General features: G+C 40.9%; 1 protein-coding gene and 1 long non-coding RNA gene across 10 annotated transcripts in view; one reads left to right on the top strand and one right to left on the bottom strand.

Annotated features, from left to right (window-relative positions):
- arid4b (AT-rich interaction domain 4B) overlaps window positions 1-15,566 on the top strand; it is a 193,930-nt gene extending 178,364 nt beyond the window's left edge. For 3 of the 9 annotated variants that reach the window (XM_083539879.1, XM_083539884.1, XM_083539885.1), the window contains 8 exons: window positions 3,749-3,931; window positions 5,494-5,578; window positions 5,702-5,906; window positions 8,051-9,214; window positions 9,647-9,760; window positions 10,091-10,315; window positions 10,430-10,576; window positions 14,336-15,566. In XM_083539879.1, coding sequence (XP_083396005.1) covers window positions 3,749-3,931; window positions 5,494-5,578; window positions 5,702-5,906; window positions 8,051-9,214; window positions 9,647-9,760; window positions 10,091-10,315; window positions 10,430-10,576; window positions 14,336-14,472 — 2,260 coding nt within the window. In that variant the 3' untranslated portion in view covers window positions 14,473-15,566. Of the gene's footprint in view, window positions 1-3,748; window positions 3,932-5,493; window positions 5,579-5,701; window positions 5,907-8,050; window positions 9,215-9,646; window positions 9,761-10,090; window positions 10,316-10,429; window positions 10,577-11,040; window positions 13,072-14,335 lie in introns of those variants that run through there. The other 6 variants (XM_083539882.1, XM_083539886.1, XR_014533265.1 and 3 more) reach the window with 5 other exon arrangements.
- A 2,588-nt stretch (window positions 15,567-18,154) lies between these two features.
- LOC310725326 overlaps window positions 18,155-22,702 on the bottom strand; it is a 517,016-nt gene continuing 512,468 nt past the window's right edge. Inside the window, exon 3 of the long non-coding RNA XR_014533322.1 lies at window positions 18,155-18,333. This is a non-coding gene — a long non-coding RNA (uncharacterized lncRNA). The remainder of the gene's footprint in view (window positions 18,334-22,702) is intronic.

A 22,702-nucleotide genomic window follows, 5' to 3' on the forward strand; every position in this document is an offset into this window, starting at 1 on the left:
GTTTTCATACTTAAGCTGTGAAAGGAACATTTTTCAGGGCTCAACACAACAGCTTTTATGATGCAGAAGCCACTTTAGAATTCTGAATATATTATTCAGCTTGTTTTGTTATTTATTTTTGAAATCCTTGTGATATATTCAGTTTGTGCTGGTCCGACTTAAATAAAATAGTGTTTAAAAATTAGGTTTTTTTAAAGTCAGTTTTGTGTATAGACCATAACGCATAAAAGGGCATTAATGGGAACGTTAAAGAACGTTCTTTAAAAAAGTAACTAAAAAGTTACTTTTAACAGTAACGCATTACTTTTTGGTGTAAGTAATCAACAAAGTAATTGAGTTTCCCCCTTACTTGGTCATCCACTTGTCGGCAGATTGGCAACTGACTTGTTGATGACACACTTGCTGATGATCACTTAATCAAGAGTAACCAATCTGAAACACCTGGTCATCTTCACACTTGCTGATGGTCACTTAATCAAGAGTAACTGATTTGAAGCACCTGTCAGATACTTAGCATCTTATTTCCAATTAAAACATGAAGTAAAATGTACTTTGTTTTTCACTCAAGAATTCTCCATTTTGGCTTTTTAAAATTCAATAAATAATGACATGGTGTAAAATGCTATATGTTGTTCATCTTAGGTTGTATTTACCTAATTCTAACACCTGACAACGACTAGCTGACTTTTATTATATCACAATATATAAAACCCCAGAATTCAAAGAGAAATTTTTTAGATAACTTTATATAAATAAATGCTTTCAATGCTCTTAAGGTCTGGACTTTTTTTTTGTTTAAGCAGCAGTTTTCAAATATCTGTTACCATTTGTAAGTAGTCCTTCTCTGTTTAGATTTCGCTTTATAATCCTTCCCAGATTGACGAGCAGCAGTTGCTTTCGTACTGTCATGGCTGATTTAATTACACAACTGCATGCTTCAGAACACCAAAAGAACACCCAACTCAATGATTGCATATAGAAATTTTTTTTATCTACATCATTTATAAATTGGACATTTACTTATTAAACATTTACTAATATGTACTTTGTAATTAATGTAATGTAATTAATTTTTATGTAATTAATTTCCATAAAAATTCCAAACCTTGTATTTATTTCCAGTAACATTTAAAAAATAACAGATTTTAAATATGGTCGCAGACTTTTGGAAAAAGTGATGATGATGATGATGATGATGATAATAATAATAATAATAATAATAATAATAATAATAATAATAATAATAATAATAATAATAACTATTATCTCCATGCATCTCTCAAAGGGCTGTTTTCCACATGCAAGGTTAAAGTGGAATAAAATGTGGCTCATGCTTGTTTAGAATGAAAATGCAACCCCAAAAGGCTTTTGCACCTAGCTTTAACCTCTTAAAATAAGGCTACAGTGTCACTCAGAATAAATGAAGCAATAGCTGACAATAGGTAGTTGTCAAAGTCAGCATTATGTATTTAGAAAGTCTTACCTAAAAATTTAAATAGTAACTTAAAACAAAACTGTTACACATTTAGATGTAAAGATGATACATGATAGATTTTTTTTTTATCAACTATCCTATTGTCACTGTGTCAATAAAGTCAACATTATTACATACACTCACCGGCCACTTTATTAGGTACACCTTACTAGTACTGGGTTGGCCCCCCTTTTGCCTTCAGAACTGCCTTAATCCTTCATTGCATAGATTCAACAAGGTACTGGAAACATTCCTCAGAGACTTTGGTCCATATTGACACGATAGCATCACGCAGTTGCTGCAGATTTGTCGGCTGCACATCCATGATGTGAATTGTCCCGTTCCACCACATCCCAAAGGTGCTGTATTGGATTGAGATCTGCTGACTGTGGAGGCCATTTGAGTACAGTGAACTCATTGTCATGTTCAAGAAACCAGTCTGAGATGATTCGCGCTTTATGACATGGCACATTATCCTGCTGGAAGTAGCCATCAGAAGATGGGTACACTGTGGACATAAAGAGATGGACATGGTCAGCAACAATACTCAGGTAGGCTGTGGCGTTAACACAATGCTCAATTGGTACTAATGGGCCCAAAGTGTGCCAAGAAAAATCCCCCACACCATTACACCACCACCACCAGCCTGAACCGTTGATACAAGGCAGGATGGATCCATGCTTTCATGTTGTTGACGCCAAATTCTGACCCTACCATCCGAATGTCGCAGCAGAAATCGAGACTCATCAGACCAGGCAACGTTTTCTTCTTCTATTTTTTCAATCTTCTATTGTCCAATTTTGGTGAACCTGTGCAAATTGTAGCCTCAGTTTCCTGTTCTTAGCTGTCAGAAGTGGCACCCGGTGTGGTCTTCTGCTGCTGTAGCCCATCTGCCTCAAGGTTCGATGTGTTGTGCATTTAGAGATGCTCTTCTGCATACCTCGGTTGTAACGAGTGGTTTTTTGAGTTACTGTTGCCTTTCTATTAGCTCGAACCAGTCTGGCCATTCTCCTCTGGCATCAACAAGGCATTTGCGCCCACAGAACTGCCGCTCACTGGATATTTTCTCTTTTTTGGACCATTCTCTGTAAACCCTAGATGGTTGTGCGTGAAAATCCCAGTAGATCATCAGTTTCTGAAATGCTCAGACCAGCCCGTCTGGCACCAACAACCATGCCACGTTCAAAGTCAATTAAATCACCTTTCTTCCCCATTCTGAACTGCAGCAGATCGTCTTGACCATGTCTACATGCCTAAATGCATTGAGTTGCTGCGATGTGATTGGCTGATTAGAAATTTGCGTTAAAAAGCAGTTGGACAGGTGTACCCAATAAAGTGGCCGGTGAGTGTATGTTATGTACAAATAAAGAGTACAAAAAGTACAAAAAAAATCCTTAAAGCACATTCTTAATTTTAAGGCCAACTCATTTAGCCAGCTTCTAATATTAGATTGTGTAAATGGTCAGGGCTTTAGAATTTATTGATGTGTTGACTAATGACAATTGTTTTCCATAGTGGGGCATTAGAGCAACTAAAAAATGAATAGTTTAATATCTGGAGTAATTTCCATGTTATACATCTTAGTGCACCAATAAGAAAGTAGTAAGTGAGTAAATTGCAAGTTTTAGTAAGTGAGTGAAAGTAAATTATCTTTTCAGAAGCTGGATAACTTTGAACACAGCCAGAATGTATGAGCTAAAGTTCACCTTTAAATAATGCAACTAGTTCTTAACCTTTCCCTGTAGAAGCTAAAGTATAAATTAATTTTCAGCCACTTTGCTGTGAATCTCGACACTAAGGATCAGGTGTTGAAGAAAATCATTATACAGGTGATCAATTGGCAGATTATAATAATAAGAAAAGTAATGTTTTATATAATAACACACAAAACTAGTTTAATTGCAAGTCATAGTATCTGATTAATATAGTCAGTAATGATCAACATGTACATTTTTATTACATATACTTTCTTTTACAACACAGGCAAGCAATAACATTATTATTATTATTATTATTATTATTATTATTATTATTATTATTATTATTACTACTACTACTACTACTACTACAACTACTACTACTACTACTACTACTACTACTACTACTACTACTACTTATTAGATAAATTTAGGACTGTAAGATATTTGTATTCAACCAAGTGGTAATACAGTAGAAGCAGATGGCTCAGTTGGTTCTGAGAGGGTAGAGATGGGTTCTTGTCTAAATTCTGAGGCAGGCTTAGGGAAAGGAAGTGCTGAACTGTCTTTCTTGCAGGGATGACAGCAGTCAGGAGTGGGAGGAAGGGGAGGAGTTTGAGTGTTACCCCCCTGGGATGAAGGTGCAGGTGAGGTATGGGCGAGGTCGCAATCAGAAGACATACGAAGCCACTGTGAAAGAGTCAGACCTGGAGGGGGGAGAGGTGCTCTACCTGGTACACTACTGTGGCTGGAATGTCAGGTAAGGCAGGACCCTGGGAACTCCTTATGTATTTCAAAAAACGTGTGATCAATATTTCTGACAATTTTCAGTCCAATCTTGATGTCTTTGTCAGCTTTAGTGGTTCATTTAGTGGTTGATGAAATCAGATGTGTGTTTCAACATTTAATTATTTAAACAAATCACGGGCACTTGTCTGGAGAAAAATGGGAGACTATTTGGAGTTATGGAAATAGTTAATCCCCTGCATTACTTTGGTGTCTGTTTTAGATGGATTAGCATCTCTTAGGAAAAAAATTGCTACTGTTGGGAAAACTACTTCCATTACATAGCAAGGGCAGGTATACAAGAGTTTGCATTGAATTGTGGTTACAATGTGATTGGGTCAGTCATTTTACCAAGAATGTTTTCCACAAAGCACTAGAATTTACAGCATTTGTGCAGTATGTTGACTTTTTTTATTTAATTTTTTTTATCTCAAGAAACTAGGGGAATGTATCAGTAAGGGTAGGAAATGTTGGTATTAATATGCTGATTTACTTGTAAAATATGTGCCAGTATCAACAGTGGCCTCATACTGTATATTGTCAGTTATCTGCAAATATTTAATGATTAATGATACATTGAGTGCAAAACAGAGTGCAAATTGTGCTGTGTGAAATGAACAAGTGGAAATATAGTATCTTTCTCAAAAGAAATAACATAAAACATTGTAAATCTAAAACTCGTCTCAGTGAGTTTGTTGCTCAGTGAGTATGTTAGCAGGGAAGTTAAGTGAGTGAAAATATATATGTTTATCCAGTATTTTGCTCTTCATAATAAGCAGATAATGTTCATTTGAATCATGGGTTTTCATAGAGGTGAAAATGTACCCTACAGCTGTACAGATGTGCAGATTCTTTTGACCTTAATATCATGTCTGCGACAAAACTATGACAAGTTTGATTGATTAATTCTAAAGGCTAATTGACTTCGGTCAGATTTCAACAATTTCACTGAATTTCTTTTTTTATAAAAATTTTAATTCACATTGATAATCATACTGATTAATTAAAAATAAATATTTTAAATAGTAAATAATTAGTGTAATAGTGGGAAATCACCCAGCAAACTACACAATTTATAAGTAAGCCTTCTGCACAAAGGATACTTAAAATACTTTTGTTTTAGGTTACTTTACATACAGTATTAGCATCTGATTCTGGACAGTTGAGAGGAGGGCATGGTTGTTGGGAGGATTCACTTGAAGCAGGCTTATCCCATTAAATAGTATACCTTTAAATAATATAAACAATTTATTTAGCAGAAGTTGCCAAATCTGATTCAAAGCAAACTACACTGTATTAATTGCCAGCAGGTCTTATAAAAATACAGTATGTATTTGGTGTAGACTGACTAAACTCTTGACATAACACTTGACATAATGAGTAGATTACTTATTTGGGTATCAGAAAGTATCAAAAGCATGTACTCCAAATTTATAGTTTTCACAGGATGAGTGTGTAATTGTTGTCAAGTCTTTTAGACTAGTCAAATTGTAGTGCAGATTATTCACATAGCATAACCTACCTCTTTCTCAAAAGGTATGATGAGTGGATTAAAGCTGACAAGATTATTCGACCAGCTAATAAGAATGTTCCCAAAATAAAGCATAGGAAAAAAATTAAGGTAAAACTGTCTTGTTTGCATCTTAAAATATATATATATACATATATGTATATATATTTTATGAAAGCATTCCGATGAAATGAAATGTTTTTTGTTGTTTTGCTTGTTTTGTTTTGTTTTTAGAACAAAATTGAACAAGAAATAGACCGAATAGGGAGTTTAAATGACAGAGAGGACCATTCTCCTATTGACATTCAAAACAATCAATCCTCAAGCCTTGGTTCTGGCAATGGAGTTTTTCAGAAAATGGAAAAATTTAAAGATGCAAGTGGCCAGAAGAGTCCTGTTAAATCCTTCAAGATCACCTCCAATGTCAGTGAGCTCCAAGGTAATTTTAAAGATGCTGATAATTATTGGCACTGCATGATGTATTTTTTCACTGTTTCAAATGTGTGAATGTCAAGCTAGCAATGAACTTGTATCAAGTAGGAATGTATATGTTCTGGAAAGGAATACAATATACTTGAATGTAATGGATGTGTCAGACAACTTTCTCGCAGTCCTTAGTTTTTGGTGGGTGTTCAGACTTATTGCCAAGTTTTATGAAAACATTTTAATATCAAACAAAGTACTTGCAAGCAGTTATAATTTTTGCCATTGTATAGTTTTTTTTAAACATTTCCTTGTAAAAGGAAACACTGTTCCTTAAGCCATCAGCACCCATTAAAAAATTTTTTTAACTAAATGACAGTGTATTTATAGAAATATATTCTCATTTGTGAGAATAACAGCAGTGGGTCTCTTTATGTACTGACTTGGCTGGATGCCTATGTAGATGGAACCTGCTCAACTCTTACATGATAAAAATGTTAAATAAAAGCTTGGTGTGCAATTAATCTTGTCATCTGAGGCTTTTATTTATGAATTAAGGCTTTTTACAAATCAGCCCACCCTGTATTTATATTTGAACTGTTTTGTCATAATGGGTGACTAGTTTTGTTTGTATAACTGTCTAAATAAAATTGGGTTTCACAGAAATCTCTTAATAGTATTTTTAATCTTTGACCTAGTGAATTAACTGTGATAACATCTTTTTGTTAGAGACTACTAAAGGACTCGTTAGGTAAGGCATATAGTTAAATGCTGTAAACATCAACAATAATAATGTGTAAATTTAAACTTAATAGTATGATCATATATAAAGGTCCCTGGTGGTCTAGTGGTTAGGATGCGGCGCTCTCACCGCTGTGGCCCGGGTTTGATCCCCGGTCAGGGAACCAACCCCAGCCACTCTTAGTGCCGGTCCCAAGCCCGGATAAATGTTGAGGATTGCATTAGGAAGGGCATCCAGCGTAAAAACGCGCCAAATCAAACATGCGGATCATGAAAACCATGATCCGCTGTGGCGACCACTAATGGGAGAAGCTGAAAAAAAGTTTAGTATAATCAAATATAAAAGTGCAGTAATCCCTGTAAATTAAGCTGATTGGCTGATATATACTTTATATGTTTATAAAGTAGGGCACCCACCTGTCGCCAAGGCACAATACTAACCTCTATTTTCTTAAAGTTGTTTGTAGTTCACAGTTGGTAAATACTAAATTTCCCAGCTCTTAATAGGGTCTTATTTATCAAAACACATGTGAAACACATTCTAAATGTTTTCATACTACCTCTGTATACACACAGGAACACAGCTGTATACAATGGCAATTGAAAAATTCCCCATACTTTCTCAAATGTAGAAATGCTTGTAACAATTTAAACATTTCTAAACTTGAATGAAATTAAATATACTGTTGCTTAAAGTAGCACAAAGCACTTTTATTAAGTTTGAATGTGTTACAGAGCAATAAATATGAGTTAAGGCATGGAGAGTCATTCAATTAATAGTTGTTAGCAAATCCCAGTACAGTCTGCATTTTCTGTAAGAAATCTGTAAATAAGATTGCTCTTATTTGGACAAACAAAATTCTATTAATGCCTAAAACACATTCTTTTTACAAAAATACATCAGTCAAATTGCCAAACAATATATAATCTCAATCAATCTTTAAATGTGTCTTATTTCACTGTATTCTACTTAACATTTGTGTCTTCTGTCAACATCTTTTGAGCATTGAAATCAGTTATTACTTACAATCATGCCAATATAAATAGCAATACATCAAATGTAAGCTCCTAATATTCAGTATACAGTACCTGCTAATATGATTTTTTACAATTATAAGTTCTTGCACACATATAGTCAGGAGTGTGCAAAGAAATTTACACAGCCTCATGACTAAGCAAAACTTGACAAATTCCACTGCTTAAATAGAAACGTGCATATGCACAGTTTACACCAGAGTATTTGTTCTCCAGGTTGATATGTAGAGAACTTTACAACAGAGCCACCATTATTGCTTCACCCTGATGTTCTGACTGTTACTTTAAGTATTTTGTGTGTGTGTGTGTGTGTGTGTGTGTGTGTGTGTGTGTGTGTGTGTGTGTGTGTGTGTGTGTGTGTGTGTGTGTGTGTGTGTGTGTTAGCACCTGTATGTTCCACAGATTATTGCAATAATGAGCAGGATGAGGAAGGTGACCATATTAATGGCCCTCCAGCAGGCAAGCTAAGTCCTCTGAGAAGAGCTTTTCCAGAAATCCTTCAAACAGCTTTACAATGGGAAAGTGAACCACCCAATGAGGGAGACGAAGCTTCTGTGAGAACAAGCACCCCCGATGCCCAGTACAGTCCAGAAGATAATAAACAACTAGTAACAGAAGGGAAGGCCTCAAACACAAGAAGAAGAAAAACTGAAGGAACCACTGATACACGTATACATAAAATCCAGCGAAAAGTCAAAACCAGGGGCAGCAAGTTAAGTGATTGGTTGTCAAAGAGTTCATTAAAGAAGCTGGAACAGAGAAATACTAAGCCTCAGGAAGAAACCATGCAGTCCAGTAGCAGTTCTGAGGAGGAGAGTGACTCTCTTGTGGAATCTCAGGCCAAAGAAGAGCTGCTAATGCACCACAAAGGCAAGAGTGTACCCTCTACAAAGTACATGAGCCTGAATGATAAGTCCAAGGGTGGCCGGTCTTCAACATTCTGGGAAATCCCTGACAAACAAGCTAAAATTACATCTGGAATGGATGATAGGACACCTGGTTGTCGCTCCAAAGGCCAAAAGGATGTATGGTCCAGTATTCAGGCTCAGTGGCCTAAGAAAACCCTGAAAGAGCTATTTTCTGATTCAGACACTGAAGCTGCAAATTCCCCTCCTCAAGTCACACCTGGCCTGAATGAGCTGGAGCCCAAGCAGACAAATGAAACACATGAGGAACTGCAGGAGGGCCAAGAGAAGAACCAAGAGTATCCCAGCAGTGGAAGCAACTCTATCCTCAACACACCACCCACAACCCCAGAGTCTGCTGAGGTCTTATGTCAGAGGCACTTATCCTCACCACCCCCTCAGAGTTCTGTCTTGGCATCCTGCTCTCCAGCCACATCCTCATCAGCTGGACTTTTGATAGAAGAGTGTGTTGGTGGGCGCAATGATTGTGACACTAGTATGGTGGAGATGGATATTGTGAGCTGTGAATTTCACCAGTCAGGATCCCCCTCCAAAATTTTTGAGGCAAACCTGTCCAGTAACAGCAGCTGCAGTCTGAGTTTGAGCAGCAGCAGTCAACAGGAGATTGAGCAGAAATCTAAAGGTATGCACTTAATTAAATATTTATTTGGAATTTTCTTTTTGAGCAGCATTGCTGCCCCACAGCTTCTGGGTCCTGATTTCTTTATTAAGCTGTCAGTGCAGGTTCTCCATTTTCCTCCCACGGTCCAGTCGATGGATTGGCAAATAATACATTTACTTTATTTGCAATTAGTGTGTGTGGCATGTGCATGCATATGGTACACTGCAGTGAAATGGCAACACATTTAGGGTAAGTTTTTTGCTAGCATTGTCCCTGGATTTGCTATGACCCTGACAAGAATGCAGTTATAGAATGAATAAAGTAATTAAATAAGTATTATACAATTCGTTTAGTTTAAAGGACTCTGTAAGCTACTTTCATACATCAAGTTTTAGAAAGATTAACATTTAACCTACCTGTTGTTTTTCCTTTGCTTGCTGGTTCATTACCTAGAGTCATCATGCAATCAGAAACGGCATAGAGACTCCCAGGAAGGTGGAGCATTAAAGAAACACAAACCAAGTCACAAGACCTTGACCTTGAATCCCAAAAAGAACCATAAATCAGGTAACTTAAAAAAATAAAATAAATAATAATAATTATATATATATATATATATATATATATATATATATATATATATATATATATATATATATATATATATATATATATATATAATATAATATAATTTGAGTATTTTGGTGAAATAATGAGTTAATTGTTTTTTATATCCATAGTCATCTGCATGCATAATAGAAGGCGGCTTGGTAGTTTAGTGATTACTAAATTCAGGAAAAAAAAATACAAATTCAGGAAAAATCTAGGTATTTTTTATGTTTAGGTTAATGTAACATCAAGTCCAATCAGGTATAAGAAGCACTCCTTACTTTCTAGCCAACAGTAGTGACAGTGAGGACCAGTGTCTCAGTGAGATGGCTGCTAAAGCACTTATGTCAAAGTGCAGTACCCAAGACACAAAGGCAATAATTCCTCCTAAGGGCTCGGCTCGGACAACCCTATCCCATAAATACCACAAACATACGGATTCTGAGCATCTATATCCAGAAGAGCAGCAAAGCAGCCGGGGTTCCCGCACATACAAATGGAGTTTTCAAATGTGTGAGTATTTTATGCGGTAAACAGTTTATATAAATAAATACATTTTAGTAAACTCTGTCATAAGATGGTTAACATCAAAAACATTAAATGATTTATTTTTCAAACCTGCTTTAGCTGATTTGGAAAAGATGACTAGCCTAGAGAAGATTGCATTTCTTCAGGAGAAATTACAGGACATCAGGAATCACTATCTCTTGCTCAAATCTGAAGTGGCCTCCATTGACAGAAGACGAAAACGTATTAAGAAAAAGGAGCGGGAAAGTAAGTTTTTAGTTTTCCAAGTTTATTTGGTTACATTTTTAAAATAAGTTACTATGAGGTCAAAGGGCAGAATGATTTCTTTAGTTTAAAAAAGAATAAAGTTATAAAAAAAAATTAATAAAAAAAAAAGAAAAATGTGAAAAAAAAGTCTGTGATCTAATTGCATGACATCTGATTGTACTGTCAGACCTATAATGCAGCTGTTTATATATCCAGTTGACCTGTTGTCTTTCATTAAATCTTTACAATGTGAATACACAATCCCTTAGGCTTAACCCAAATAATTTTGCCCAGTCAAATACTTTTTTGCCTTTGAAAATGCTATAGATGTATGGTTTAATTTGCATGATTCAAATTTAGAAAGCCTCTCTCTCAAATGTTATGTGATATATATTATAACATAAGTAGTCTTTAATTGTAATTTTTCCTCCTTCATTGATAAAATAAATATAGTTGCATTTCAGGAACTCGAGCTGCATCAACAACGCTTTGGGAATGCTTCCGACAGGTAATCTGTATTCTGTCCAACAGGAAGACATGACGTTACCAGTTGGGTGACGTTGCAACCAGGAAGCTATAAAAGCACATGCCGTGGCGACAGCGCTAGCTTCTGTTTGTTCCGGAAGCGCTCTGTGTTTGTCTGTGTTGCCAAAAATGCCAAAGTGGGTATTGGCAAGCAGTAAAATAAAAAAAGAATGGAAAGAAGGAATTATTAAGACAAGCAGTCTTTCAGGCTATGTCTGGCTTATCTCGGTCAACTCTTAAGGGAGCCAGCTGTCCGCATTGCACCCGTATGTCCATGCGGACAATCCACTCCAGGAAAGCGCTGTTCGTGGAGGGTGCTCCCAATCCTCACGGTTCTGGCCCCGCTTCCGCCTAGGCATTGTGGCGACTGAGGTCCGAGAGTTGTGTCATGCAACAGACCTGGCTCTCAGGGCCACAAAAGCGACCGCAAGGGACATCGGCCAGTCTATGTCTGCCCTAGTCTCCACAGAGAGACACCTTTGGCCCACCCTGCCAGATTTGTCCGACAGGTATCGAGCCTTTCTGCTGGACTCCCCTGTGGTGCTGACTGGCCTGTTCAGCAATGTCATGAATAAAGTCATTAAAAAAATTCCAGGAGGCCAAGAAACAGTCAGCAGCGTTTCAGCAGTTCCTCCCCCATCGCTCTTATGGGGCTGGTCAGCGGGCGCAGCCCCAACCCTATTGTAAAATTCAGAGATAGAGTGTTGCCACTCATGCTCCCCCAGAAACTACGGACCCTGGGAGATGCTCCAGGCTGAGGCCCAAGGAACTGTCGGGTCAGAGGACCGGCCTGGAGATGCTGGCCATGCTTCTAGCGTTTAAGTATTTTCTCTCAGACCTAAGGGACCATCATGTGCTGGTCCATACAGACAACACATCGGTGGTCGTGCTCCGCTTGCCGAGCAGTCGCTAGGGAAAAACCCATTAGTGACACGTTTCCCTGAGGCTGAGTGCCTGTGTCTGACCTGCCTGTTATTCTGGAGGCCTTGTCTAAGCCTCCCTTCGAGCCCTTGCCCGAAGAGCCCTTGAGATTTTTAATAGTCAAAACTGCCATCTCATTTCTAAAGAGGGTTGGGGACCTTAATGTCCTTTCTGTGAACCCCTCCTGTTTGGAGTTTACCTCATGCATGGCCAGTGCCTTTCGCTACCCCAGACCGGGGCATGTCCCTAAGGTGCCCTCAGCTGTCCCATAACCCGTCGTGCTCCAGGCATTCTATCCTTCTCCTTTCCAGGCCCCCGACCAGGAGAAGCTTACATGGGTGTTCCGGTCTGAGCACTGGACACTAGGTCCACAGAACTGCGTATGAAGAAGGTTGGGGCAGCTCCTGAAAGGCAATGTCTCTAGATTACTCATGTGACACTTATTCCTGATGGAATAAGACACTGTGTCTCCAGGCCACACTCCCTGCATCACTGCAGCCCTTCCTTCACTTTTGAAACTAGCGCTGTCTCCACGGCATGTGCTCTTTTAGCTTACTGGTTGTCACGTCTTTCCGTTGGACAGATTACACACATGATTCAGAGCATGGAAAGATTCCCAAAGCATTGTTGATGCGGCGTCTCGTTCCCTCAGGGAACCAGGGTTACATACGTAACCTAGAGACGTTCTTCTACAATCAGCTTGCAACAGTTAACATGGGGCATCATTGCAAGTCAGACAGGAGAAAATGTATGTCAGAGCTAGTCAACAAATGCTATAAATACAGGCAATAAAATAGACTATAAACTATAAAATATATGATACAGTAAACAAATTTGTTACTGCAAGAACAGAATGAGTGGTGGTGGGTATACAGCATCCAAGGCAATCTGCATTGTTGCAGTTACATTTTCAGAATTTAAGCATTAATAAAATTAGGTTCACTGAATATTAATTATTCAAATTAATCAAATTCAATACAGGGAAATATAGAATGACTCTGTGCATCAGTAAAAAGAAACAACTGGATAATGCAACTAGGATAATGGAAGTAATTGGTAAACATTTATTAATTAACAACAAAAATAATACAAGTAACAATACAAGAGGTAGAATTATATTTTTGGCAAATAACAACTTGGTGAGTTAATATCAATCATAATGCTGAACTGAAACATGATATATTGGGTAACCAATAAGCATGGCTACAGTAGGATTATAGGATCTGCTGTACCCTGCCTAACCAGAGCTACCATAGGCAAAACTACAGCGGGTTACATCATCTCAGTCCTTGTATGTTCAAACACATGCTACTGTTGAGGAATGTAGAGATGCACCCAAACTTTCTGTCCACACAGCATCCCGAAGGGTAAACACAAGAACCCGCAGCAGATGAAAACAAATGGAAGTTAAAACACCATATTAACACCATATATATATATATATATATATATATATATATATATATATATATCTTCACAAAACAAAAAAAAAATCTATTTTTCCATTCCATGTTACAGTTATGTGTGTTCCTGCTTCCTTGGAGCACTTTTATTAAATAGAATTCCTGTTTTTCTTAGGAAAACAATACCTCTGATTGGTCGATTCGGCACATAACATTGTTTTGTCAATTGCCACCTCTCATTCTGTTACTGCCTAAAAGTTAAAAAAGATAAAAAGTTGATTGAACCGCTCAAAATCAGTAACCCTGTGAACAAATAAAGGATGATTGTTGCTATAATGCAACAGAGCAGTTGTTATCCTGGGAGTAATTAAAATATCTTAACACATTATGCATTGATTATTCCTGATTATTATGATTAATATACACCATAAAAGTAATTTTTAAGTTTTAATTTATTAAAAACTTTATGTAAAATAAATAGGCAAGCTAGAACACATTGGACAGATGCGGGAGAGGGATATTATTGGGCTGCACCTACGAGCTTCATGAAGAAAAGTTGCTGAACTCAGGAAACAGTTGTCATATGCAGCTGGTGCAACCTAGTGTCACATAAGCCTATTCTACAAAATCGCACAGCAACATGTAAACTGTAAATTGTCTTCTAAAAACAAGGGAATGATGTATAAAATTTATTCAACCCTACTTGTTTCACATAGCTCAAAAATAAGAACCCTTAAAATTATAGGTGAAATTCTGTACAAAACAACCTTCAGTATTGACTAAAGGTTAGTTTTGTACAGAATTTCAGCTATAATTTGCAAGTATGCCCTGCTTTGTATCTTTTAAATATCCATAATACTAACATTGCTTAAAAAGGGAAGTGTTTTTAAATTGAGTACTTTGTCCTAAGCAGGTGCAGCAGTGTTGTACTCCTCTTCTTCCTCGCCATCATCAAGCTCACTGACAGCAGCTGTTATGTTGACGCTTGCTGAGCCCACAGTCTCAGGCTCGTCACAAAACTCTGGGGTCGCACTGGAGTGCAGGTGATTGGAAAGCTTCTCTGACAGCACAAGGCACTTAACCAGCACCTAGCAAAGCATCTGGCAGAACTAACTCAGAAATAGAGTCACTTGACATAAAGACACAAAAGGAACACAAAAACTGAGAGGATTCAATAAGGAGCCAGACAAGAAGAAGCACTATTTTTACTGACAAATGTTTCCTCTGCAAGCTAAATGCCCTCAAGTGTACTTTTTTCTGCTAAATTTGGTGGAGTAGGGTATCGGACTGCATATAAGGATCATTTTACATGTTTTAAGTTTTGAGCAATAAAAATGCCTGTCTGTATCCTTTCTGTGAAGTGGCAACAATACTGCTCTTATAAACTGGCATAACAGTGACTTAGTTCTTTGTGTCTCCTACTTAAAACAAAAAGTTTTTACAGCCCTACATTCATAGATTAAATCAGTTGTGGTGCTCTGTAAAAAAGTAATCACTTAACCATTTTTCCTTAACAAATGTTAATATTCAGTTATTTGATTTGGTCTACCATTCGCTGACCAGGAAATGGTTTACTGTGATGTAGATCCTTATTTATAATGTAAAATTCTGAAGTCACCTCCAGTATTTCCCCCTAGTTCTATATCTTGCAGTTCTATACTGGGCACTTGTATGGAATCATATGTTTTTGTAATACATTTGTATATTGAGAGATATGTTTTAAGGTGACCTATTTAATATATTGCACTGTTAATAATATATGACCTTTTTTGTACAGTTTATACTTTCAATATTGTCTGTGTATAATTGTGGTAAAAACATTTGTTGCTTTTTTTGTTAAATGTCTTCTTTGTGGCAGTTTTTAGTTTTTACATTTAGTTTTCATATTGTACATGCTTTTCCTTTCCTTTTTGTTTTTAATCATATTTTAGAAAATATTGTGAATTGCTTTTTGTGATTTAAAAGTTTATTTTAATTAGTACCTGGACTGTAAAGTTTGAATACCATGTAAGAAAGATTGTGAAGGTGACTAATTCAATTGTATTTATCAGGTACATCAGAGGATGGAAAATGTGTAATATATTGTACAAATGTAAGCACCAAAACATCAGTTTTAAATAAAACCGATAGTTTGTGAGTTACTATTATAATTTTGTTATATAATAAAACTGTAAAAAATGCATATTTTACACTGCCATTAATTGGACTGGGATCCATTACTACTCAAGTGTAACTGAGTGTAATTTAGATCCACCATGACCCTGAGTATTTAAAACTGAGAATGACACACAAATATGACAAATAAGAAACAAATAAATATACAGTTCAAGTTTCCGTGTTGTCTCTTAGTCTATGTAGTGTTATTCTTCTCTGTCCACTCTAGAAATCATAGGTTTTATATAAGTGACTCACGGACTACATTACAATTTGACAGTTATTACAAGTCTTCATACTCTTCACATTCACAGCATTTGTCTTATCCTGCCTTGTCTGTTGTAACTTTTTGAATTTATAAAATATGTTTTCAGTTTTCGGAAAACCCCTCAGTTTTACATTATGTTCAGGGTCTACACTTTCCAGTGTTGAGTGCAAATTATTTAAATTTGATATAATTAAATAGAGTATCTCTAGGAATTAATGAGCAAAATAGAGAGAGAGAGAGAGAGAGAGAGAGAGAGAGAGAGAGAGAGAGAGAGAGAGTCGGGGTAAAAACATAAAAAAATGTAAATAAAATACAACCTACTCACCAGAGATGCACAGTCATAATTTGCACCGCTCCTTAGAGGCTGTAAGTCAGTGCTACCGCTCTCTTTTACTGCTCTGGAATTGGAGGATAAACTCTTAACCCCAGGCTGAGACAAGCTAGCTAGCTTCGGGGTTGGCCGACCTCTCCTAACGATGTCTAGCTTTTTTTTTCAAAATGTATTTTTAAGTATGTCTGAGACCAAATCAATTTCTCTTCCTCCGTAGGCATAAAAAAAAGTCTAACTCGGATTGGCTGTAACAGTTTCCCTCTGACCAACCAATCAGAGGATGGAAAAATGCTGACGCTATTCTGGGCCAGTTAGGTGGCCCTGTGAGGAGAATATTAAATTTGATTGGTTAAAGAAACAGACCCGTTGCTAATATTCTCTAAAAGCCAGCAGTATTAACTTTAAAGGCCCTGGGCAGATTAGATTGACATGGCAGCACATAGAGGCTGAAATCTGATTGGACAAAAAAATCTAACATCTACATACACGTACTAAAAACAGTGCAGCCAAGAGAAACACTACGAAAAGAAGAGAATAGACTGTTGGGAATAAATTAATACAATTTCATGGAACAAATATTTGAATTGTAAATGTAAATGTAAGTCAGTGCTGACATATATATATATATATATATATATATATATATATAATTAATATATAATATATAAAAAGTTGTTAATCATTGTCAGGTGTAGAATACTCAAGAATCCTTTAGACTCAATTAGTTTGTTGTTAACAGGTGTATGTGAAAAATGTATCTTGCATCTTTTAAGTATTGATGTTCCATTAGTGCAGGGGTGGCCAACCCGTGGCTCTCGAGCCGCATGCATTTTTTTGCCTGGTTTCATGCGGCTCTTACATTCATATCGAAGTTTGTGGGTTTTTTTCATGTTTTCGTGTGTGAATTCTCTTGACTCAATTTGTTTAGTTTGTTGTAACTTAATGTTGGCAGGTGGGTTTATTGCTGTTATGCGGCAGACATGAAGGCAAAAGCCGGAGAGTAAAGGACCGGGGACCGCTCCTCCGGACCGTACCCCTCCCAGTCCACCAGGTACTTGAGGCGACTCCCCCCCGGCAACGTGAATCCAGGACCTTCCGTACCGTGTAGACACCGGTCCACGACATCCGGCTGGGTGAGCGCCGCAGAATCACCTTGAGGGCGAGACACAGGTGAAACACAAGGCTTGAGCAGAGACACATGAAAGGTGGGGTGAATGCGATACCTTGGCGGCAGCTCTAGCCGGTACAACACATCGTTGATCCGGCCGGCGACCTTAAAGGGCCTGATGTACCGGGGGCTCAGCTTGCGACAGGGCAGTCTCAGCCTGAGGCCCTATGTGGACAGCCACACGAGGTCCCCCGGACGGAAATGCGGAGCCTCCAGCCACCTTGCGTCGGTATGTCGGCGGGTATCGCAGACAGCCCGTCGCAGCTGGGTATGTCCCAACTCCCACACCCGGTTGATCTCCCTAAACCAGAAGTCTACCGAGGGCACGTTGCATGGCTCGTCCGACCACGGGAACAGCGGTGGCTTGAACCCCAATACACACTGGAAGGGGGTGAGGCCCGTGGTGTCCTGGCGAAGCGAGTTCTGGGCGTACTTGGCCCATGGAAGGAAGCGGCACAAACCTGCCGGGTCCCGGCTGCAGTAGGTCCTAAGATACTCCTGGATCTTTCGCTCCGCCTGGCCGTTGGACTGCGGGTGGTAGCCGGATGACAGGTTCACTGATACCCCCAGGAGTTGAAAAAAGGCCCTCCAGACCCGTAACGTGAACTGGGGCCTGCGGTCCTTTCTCCGGGAAAGGCCGAAATTCCGGAAGACGTGTTGGAAGAGGGCCTCCGCGGTCTCAAGGGCGGTAGGTAGGCCCTTCAGGCCTTTTAGTTATGAGTCCAAACTGCACAGTAACATTAACTTTCATACAACAATAAAGATACTTAATAATCCATATCCTTCTCTTCCTGTCACCCTTCTTCTCTCTTTCTCTCCTCTCTCTCTCTCTCTCTCTCTCTCAGTCAAGTTAAACTTGCTCCTGAGGCTCCAGTGACCACTGTTCCTGCCCCTCTCCCCTCGTTGGATCTTCCCACTTCGTCCAGGCCTGCCTCTGGATAGTGTTCTCTTTGACTGGAGCCCACTCTTTGCAGCTTGGGACGGTTTCTCATAAACGCCTTGGGTGAAATTCCGGAGTAAGAATGGGCGCTTTGAGGATGGATTGGACTGTAGTTAATGTCAACAGTCTCCTACACTGACTCAGGAATACAGTTCGCTTCTGATCATCATCACTGTACCCCGCAACATTGTATATCTGCTACAAATGGACATTCGGTGCAACCCAGATGAGGATGGGTTCCCTCTTGAGTCTGGTTCCTCTCAAGGTTTCTTCCTTATGCCACCTCGGGGAGTTTTTACTTGCCACAGTCGCCACCGGCTTGCTCATCCGGGACAAACTTACTCATTAGGAACATATTCACTTTTAATCACCACATTATCTGTGTAAAGCTGCTTTGAGACAATGTTCATTGTTAAAAGCACCATACAAATAAAAATTAATTGAATTGAATTCAGGGGGATGAAATGGCAGGCCTTCGAGAAGCGATCCACTGCCACCAAGACACAGGTGTTGCCCTCCGACCTCGGCAGGTCCGTCACGAAGTCGTCACCCAGGTGGGACCAGGGATGTTGCGGGACCGGCAGCGGCATCAGCTTGCCCACGGGCAGGTGGCCTGGGACCTTCGACATGGCACAGGCTGGCCAGCACTGGACGTAGCGGGTGATTTCCGGTGTCATCCCCGGCCATCAGTATCGGGTCTGGACGAGCTGAACCGTCCTTGTCTCCCCCGGGTGGCCTGAGCCAGGTCCCTCGTGGACTGATTGGATGAGCCCACACCGGCAGGGGGTGGGGACGTAGACTCCCCTCAGAAGTGGGTTCCTGGCGAGAGGCAGCTTGGATCCCCTGGTCGTTGTCCCAGACGATAGGCCCCAGGATGAGCGCGGGAGGATGGATTGGTTCCGGGTCACTGGGCTCCTCAGGCCTGAACACCGGGGAGAGGGCATCGGCCTTACCAATCTGTGTGCCGGCCCGGTACGTGATGTGGAAACGGAACCGGGTGAAGAAGAGGCCCAGCCCAGCCTTGGATTTAGTCTCTGGGCCTCCTCTCGGTGACCACAGTAAAAGGGTGTTCCCTCCAGCCAGTGTCTCCATTCCTCCAGGGTCAGTTTGATAGCCAGGAGCTCCCGGTTGCCGATGTTGTAGTTTTGATCAGCAGCAGAGAATTTGTGTGAGTAGAAGGCACACGGGTGGAGCCACCTGACTGCTGAGAGGGGACAGCCCCGACGCCGGTAGAAGAGGCGTCCACCTCCACCACAAAAGGCCTCCGTGGGTCTGGGTGGCGCAACACAGGAGCCTTACAGAAGCGTCGACGGAGCTTGGAGAAGGCCTCCTGGGCCTTGGGGTCCACTTAAGGGTCTTCGCCTTTCCCCTGAGAAGAGATGTGAGGGGGGCAGTGATTCTGCTGTAACCCTGGACGAACCGGCGGTAAAAGTTCGTGAAACCCAGAAATCGTTGGAGCTCCTTGATGGACTCCGGGATGGGCCAGTCCCTCACGGCCTTTACCTTTCCTTCATCCATCTGGATTCCCTCCGCGCTGATGACATGGAAGTGGATCTTAGGGCGGTGGAATTCAGACTTTGAGAGGTTAAGGTATAGTTGGTGGGAACGCAGTACCTCCAGGACGTCACGCACGTGCCTCCGGTGCTCCTTCAGATTCTGGCAGTAAATCAGGATGTCATCGATAAACACCATGACGTACCTCTGGAGTTATGGCCGGAACACCTCGTTTATGAAGCCCTGGAAGACTGCAGGAGAGATCAAGAGGCCGTACGGAATGACCCGGTACTCATAGTGACCCAACGGCATGATGAAGGCGGTCTTCCATTCGTCTCCCGTAGCCACGGCCTCCCCAGGATCACGCTGACCGTGGAGGTCTCCAGTACCACATACCTGATCTCCTCTCCTCATGCGCCCCTCTCTCGGGGGAGTCGTAAGCGGTCGAGGCAGGCCTTGGAGATAAAATTCCCTGCTGAGCCGGAGTCGACTAGAGTGAGAGAGTGGGGGTTAGGAGAGTCACGGTGAGTTTTGACAGAGGTGAAATGTCGGCTGGGAACTCAACGGTACTCACCGCTGGACGAGAAGGGCGTGCGGGGCATCTGGAGATGGAGTGACCCGCTCTACCGCAGTACAGGCATTTCCCGGCTGCCAAACGGCTGTTCCTCTCCCTTCGAGGCAACCTCTGTGAACCCAGATGCATTGGCTCTGTATCAGGGGCGGCTGCAATTCCAGGTGCACAGGTGGTGTGAGATGGAGTAGGGTGACACGCCGCCAGTCGTTGTGAAAGCCTGATAGATTTACGAATGAATTTCTCCAGCCCCACAGGGTCATCGTGCACAGCCATTGCCTGTTTAATTTCTGATGCCAGACCCAGCCTGTACACACCGAGCAGCGCCAACTCGTTCCAGCCACTAGAGGCCGCCAGGGTGCGGAAACGGAGACTGTATTCAGTGATGCTGTCCTTTCCCTGACGTAACCCGAGCAGCTGGTCGGCCATGGAGAGGACCCCGGAAGCAGCACTGAACACCTCCAGGAAGTGTGTCGTGACCTCCGTGGCTACTCCCGAGAAGGCGGCCGGGAGCGCGCCATAGGACTGCCGGTGAGCACGGGTGGGTTTTGGCGGGCAGCAGCGGACGGGAAGGCAGTTCAGAGGGCGGTGACGAGATCCCGAACCGTGTCGGATGAGGCGCTGGGTTGCGGCTGCATCGCGAGGTAAGGCTGGTACTTTTTTACATTTTTTTGTTTAAAGGTCCGTTATTCTGTTATGCGGTAGACACGGAGGCCGGAGTGTAAAGAATAGCAGTTTATTTATAACAAACACGAGCAGAGAAAGAGAAACACCAGTGACGAAGCGGGTTGCGAAAGCAAATATCCGTGGTGCGCTCTGGATGCGTGGTCCACTAAAGTCCCAAGACTGTGAGGGATAATCTGAACCAAGGGATCAGAGTTTGTGATGAATAATTCGAACGAAGGAATCAGAGTTTGTGACGAATAATCCGAAAGAAGGAATCCGGGAAAAAAGAAATATCCGTGCATCATCAGCATTCTTTTACCAATATAACTCATGTCCCTCCTCTGCACATGTCCAAACCATCTCAATCTCACCTTCCTCACCTTGTCACCAAAGCATCCTACATGCGCTGTCCCTCTAATAAACTCATTTCTAATCTTGTCCATCCTTGTCACTCCCAACGAAAACCTTAAAACCTTAAACCTTAACATCAGTTCTGCTACCTCCAGCTCTGCCTCCTGTCTTTTACTCAATGTCACTGTCTCTAATCCATACAACATCTCACCAGGTCTCACCACAGTCCTATAAACTTTCCCTTTCATTCTTGCAGATACTCTTCTATCACAAATCACTCCTGTCACTCTACTCCACCCACTCCACCCAGCCTGCACTCTTTTCTTCACTTCTCTAACACACTCTTCATTACTTTGCACTGTTGACCCCAGGTACCTGAACTCCTCCACCTTCTCCACCTCTTCTTGCTGCAACCGCACCACTCCACTGCCCTCCCTCTCATTCACACACATGTACTCTGTCTTACTCCTACTCACTTTCATTCCTCTTCTCTCCAGCGCATATCTTCACCTCTTCAGGCTCTTCTCAACCTGCTCACTACTCTCACCACAAATCACAATATCATCTGCAAACATCATAATCCAGGGAGACTCCTGTCTGACCTTGTCCGTCAACCTGTCTATCACCACTGCAAACAGGAAAGGGCTCAGGCCGATCCTTGATGCAGTCCAACCTTCACCCTGAACCAGCCTGTCTTTCCTACTGCACACTTCACTGCTGTCACACTGTCCTCATACATGTCCTGCACCACCCTTACATACTTCTCTGACACACCTGGCTTCCTCATACAATACCACAACTCCTCTCTCGGCACCCTGTCGTACGCTTTCTCTAAATCCACAAATTCACAATGCAATTCCTTCTGTCCTTCTCTATACTTCTCCATCAATATTCTCAAAGCAAATAAGGCATCTGTGGTGCTCTTCCTCGGCATAAAACCATACTGCTGCTCACAGATGGTCGCCTCTTCTCTCAGCCTGGCTTCCACTACTCTTTCCCATAACTTCATGGTGTAACTGATCAACTTAATTCCCCTGTAGTTACTGCAGGTCTGCACATCTCCTTTATGCTTAAAGATCGGTACCAGCACACTACTTCTCCATTCCTCAGGCATCATCTCACCTTCCAAAATCTTGTTAAAAGGTGAGTGAAGACTGAAGAAAAAAAATAGTGGAAACTGAAAGAGGAAGATTGTGGTGTGAGATTTAGGGAAGAGGTCAGACAGGGGCTCGGTGGTGGTGAGGAGATGCTGGATGATTGGGCAACTACTGCAGAAGTGATAAGGGAGACAGCTAGAAAGGTATTTGGTGCAATATCTGGAAATAGAAAGAAAG

This window comes from Silurus aristotelis (assembly GCF_946808225.1).
Source record: "Silurus aristotelis genome assembly, chromosome: 4".
Lineage (NCBI taxonomy): Eukaryota > Metazoa > Chordata > Actinopteri > Siluriformes > Siluridae > Silurus > Silurus aristotelis.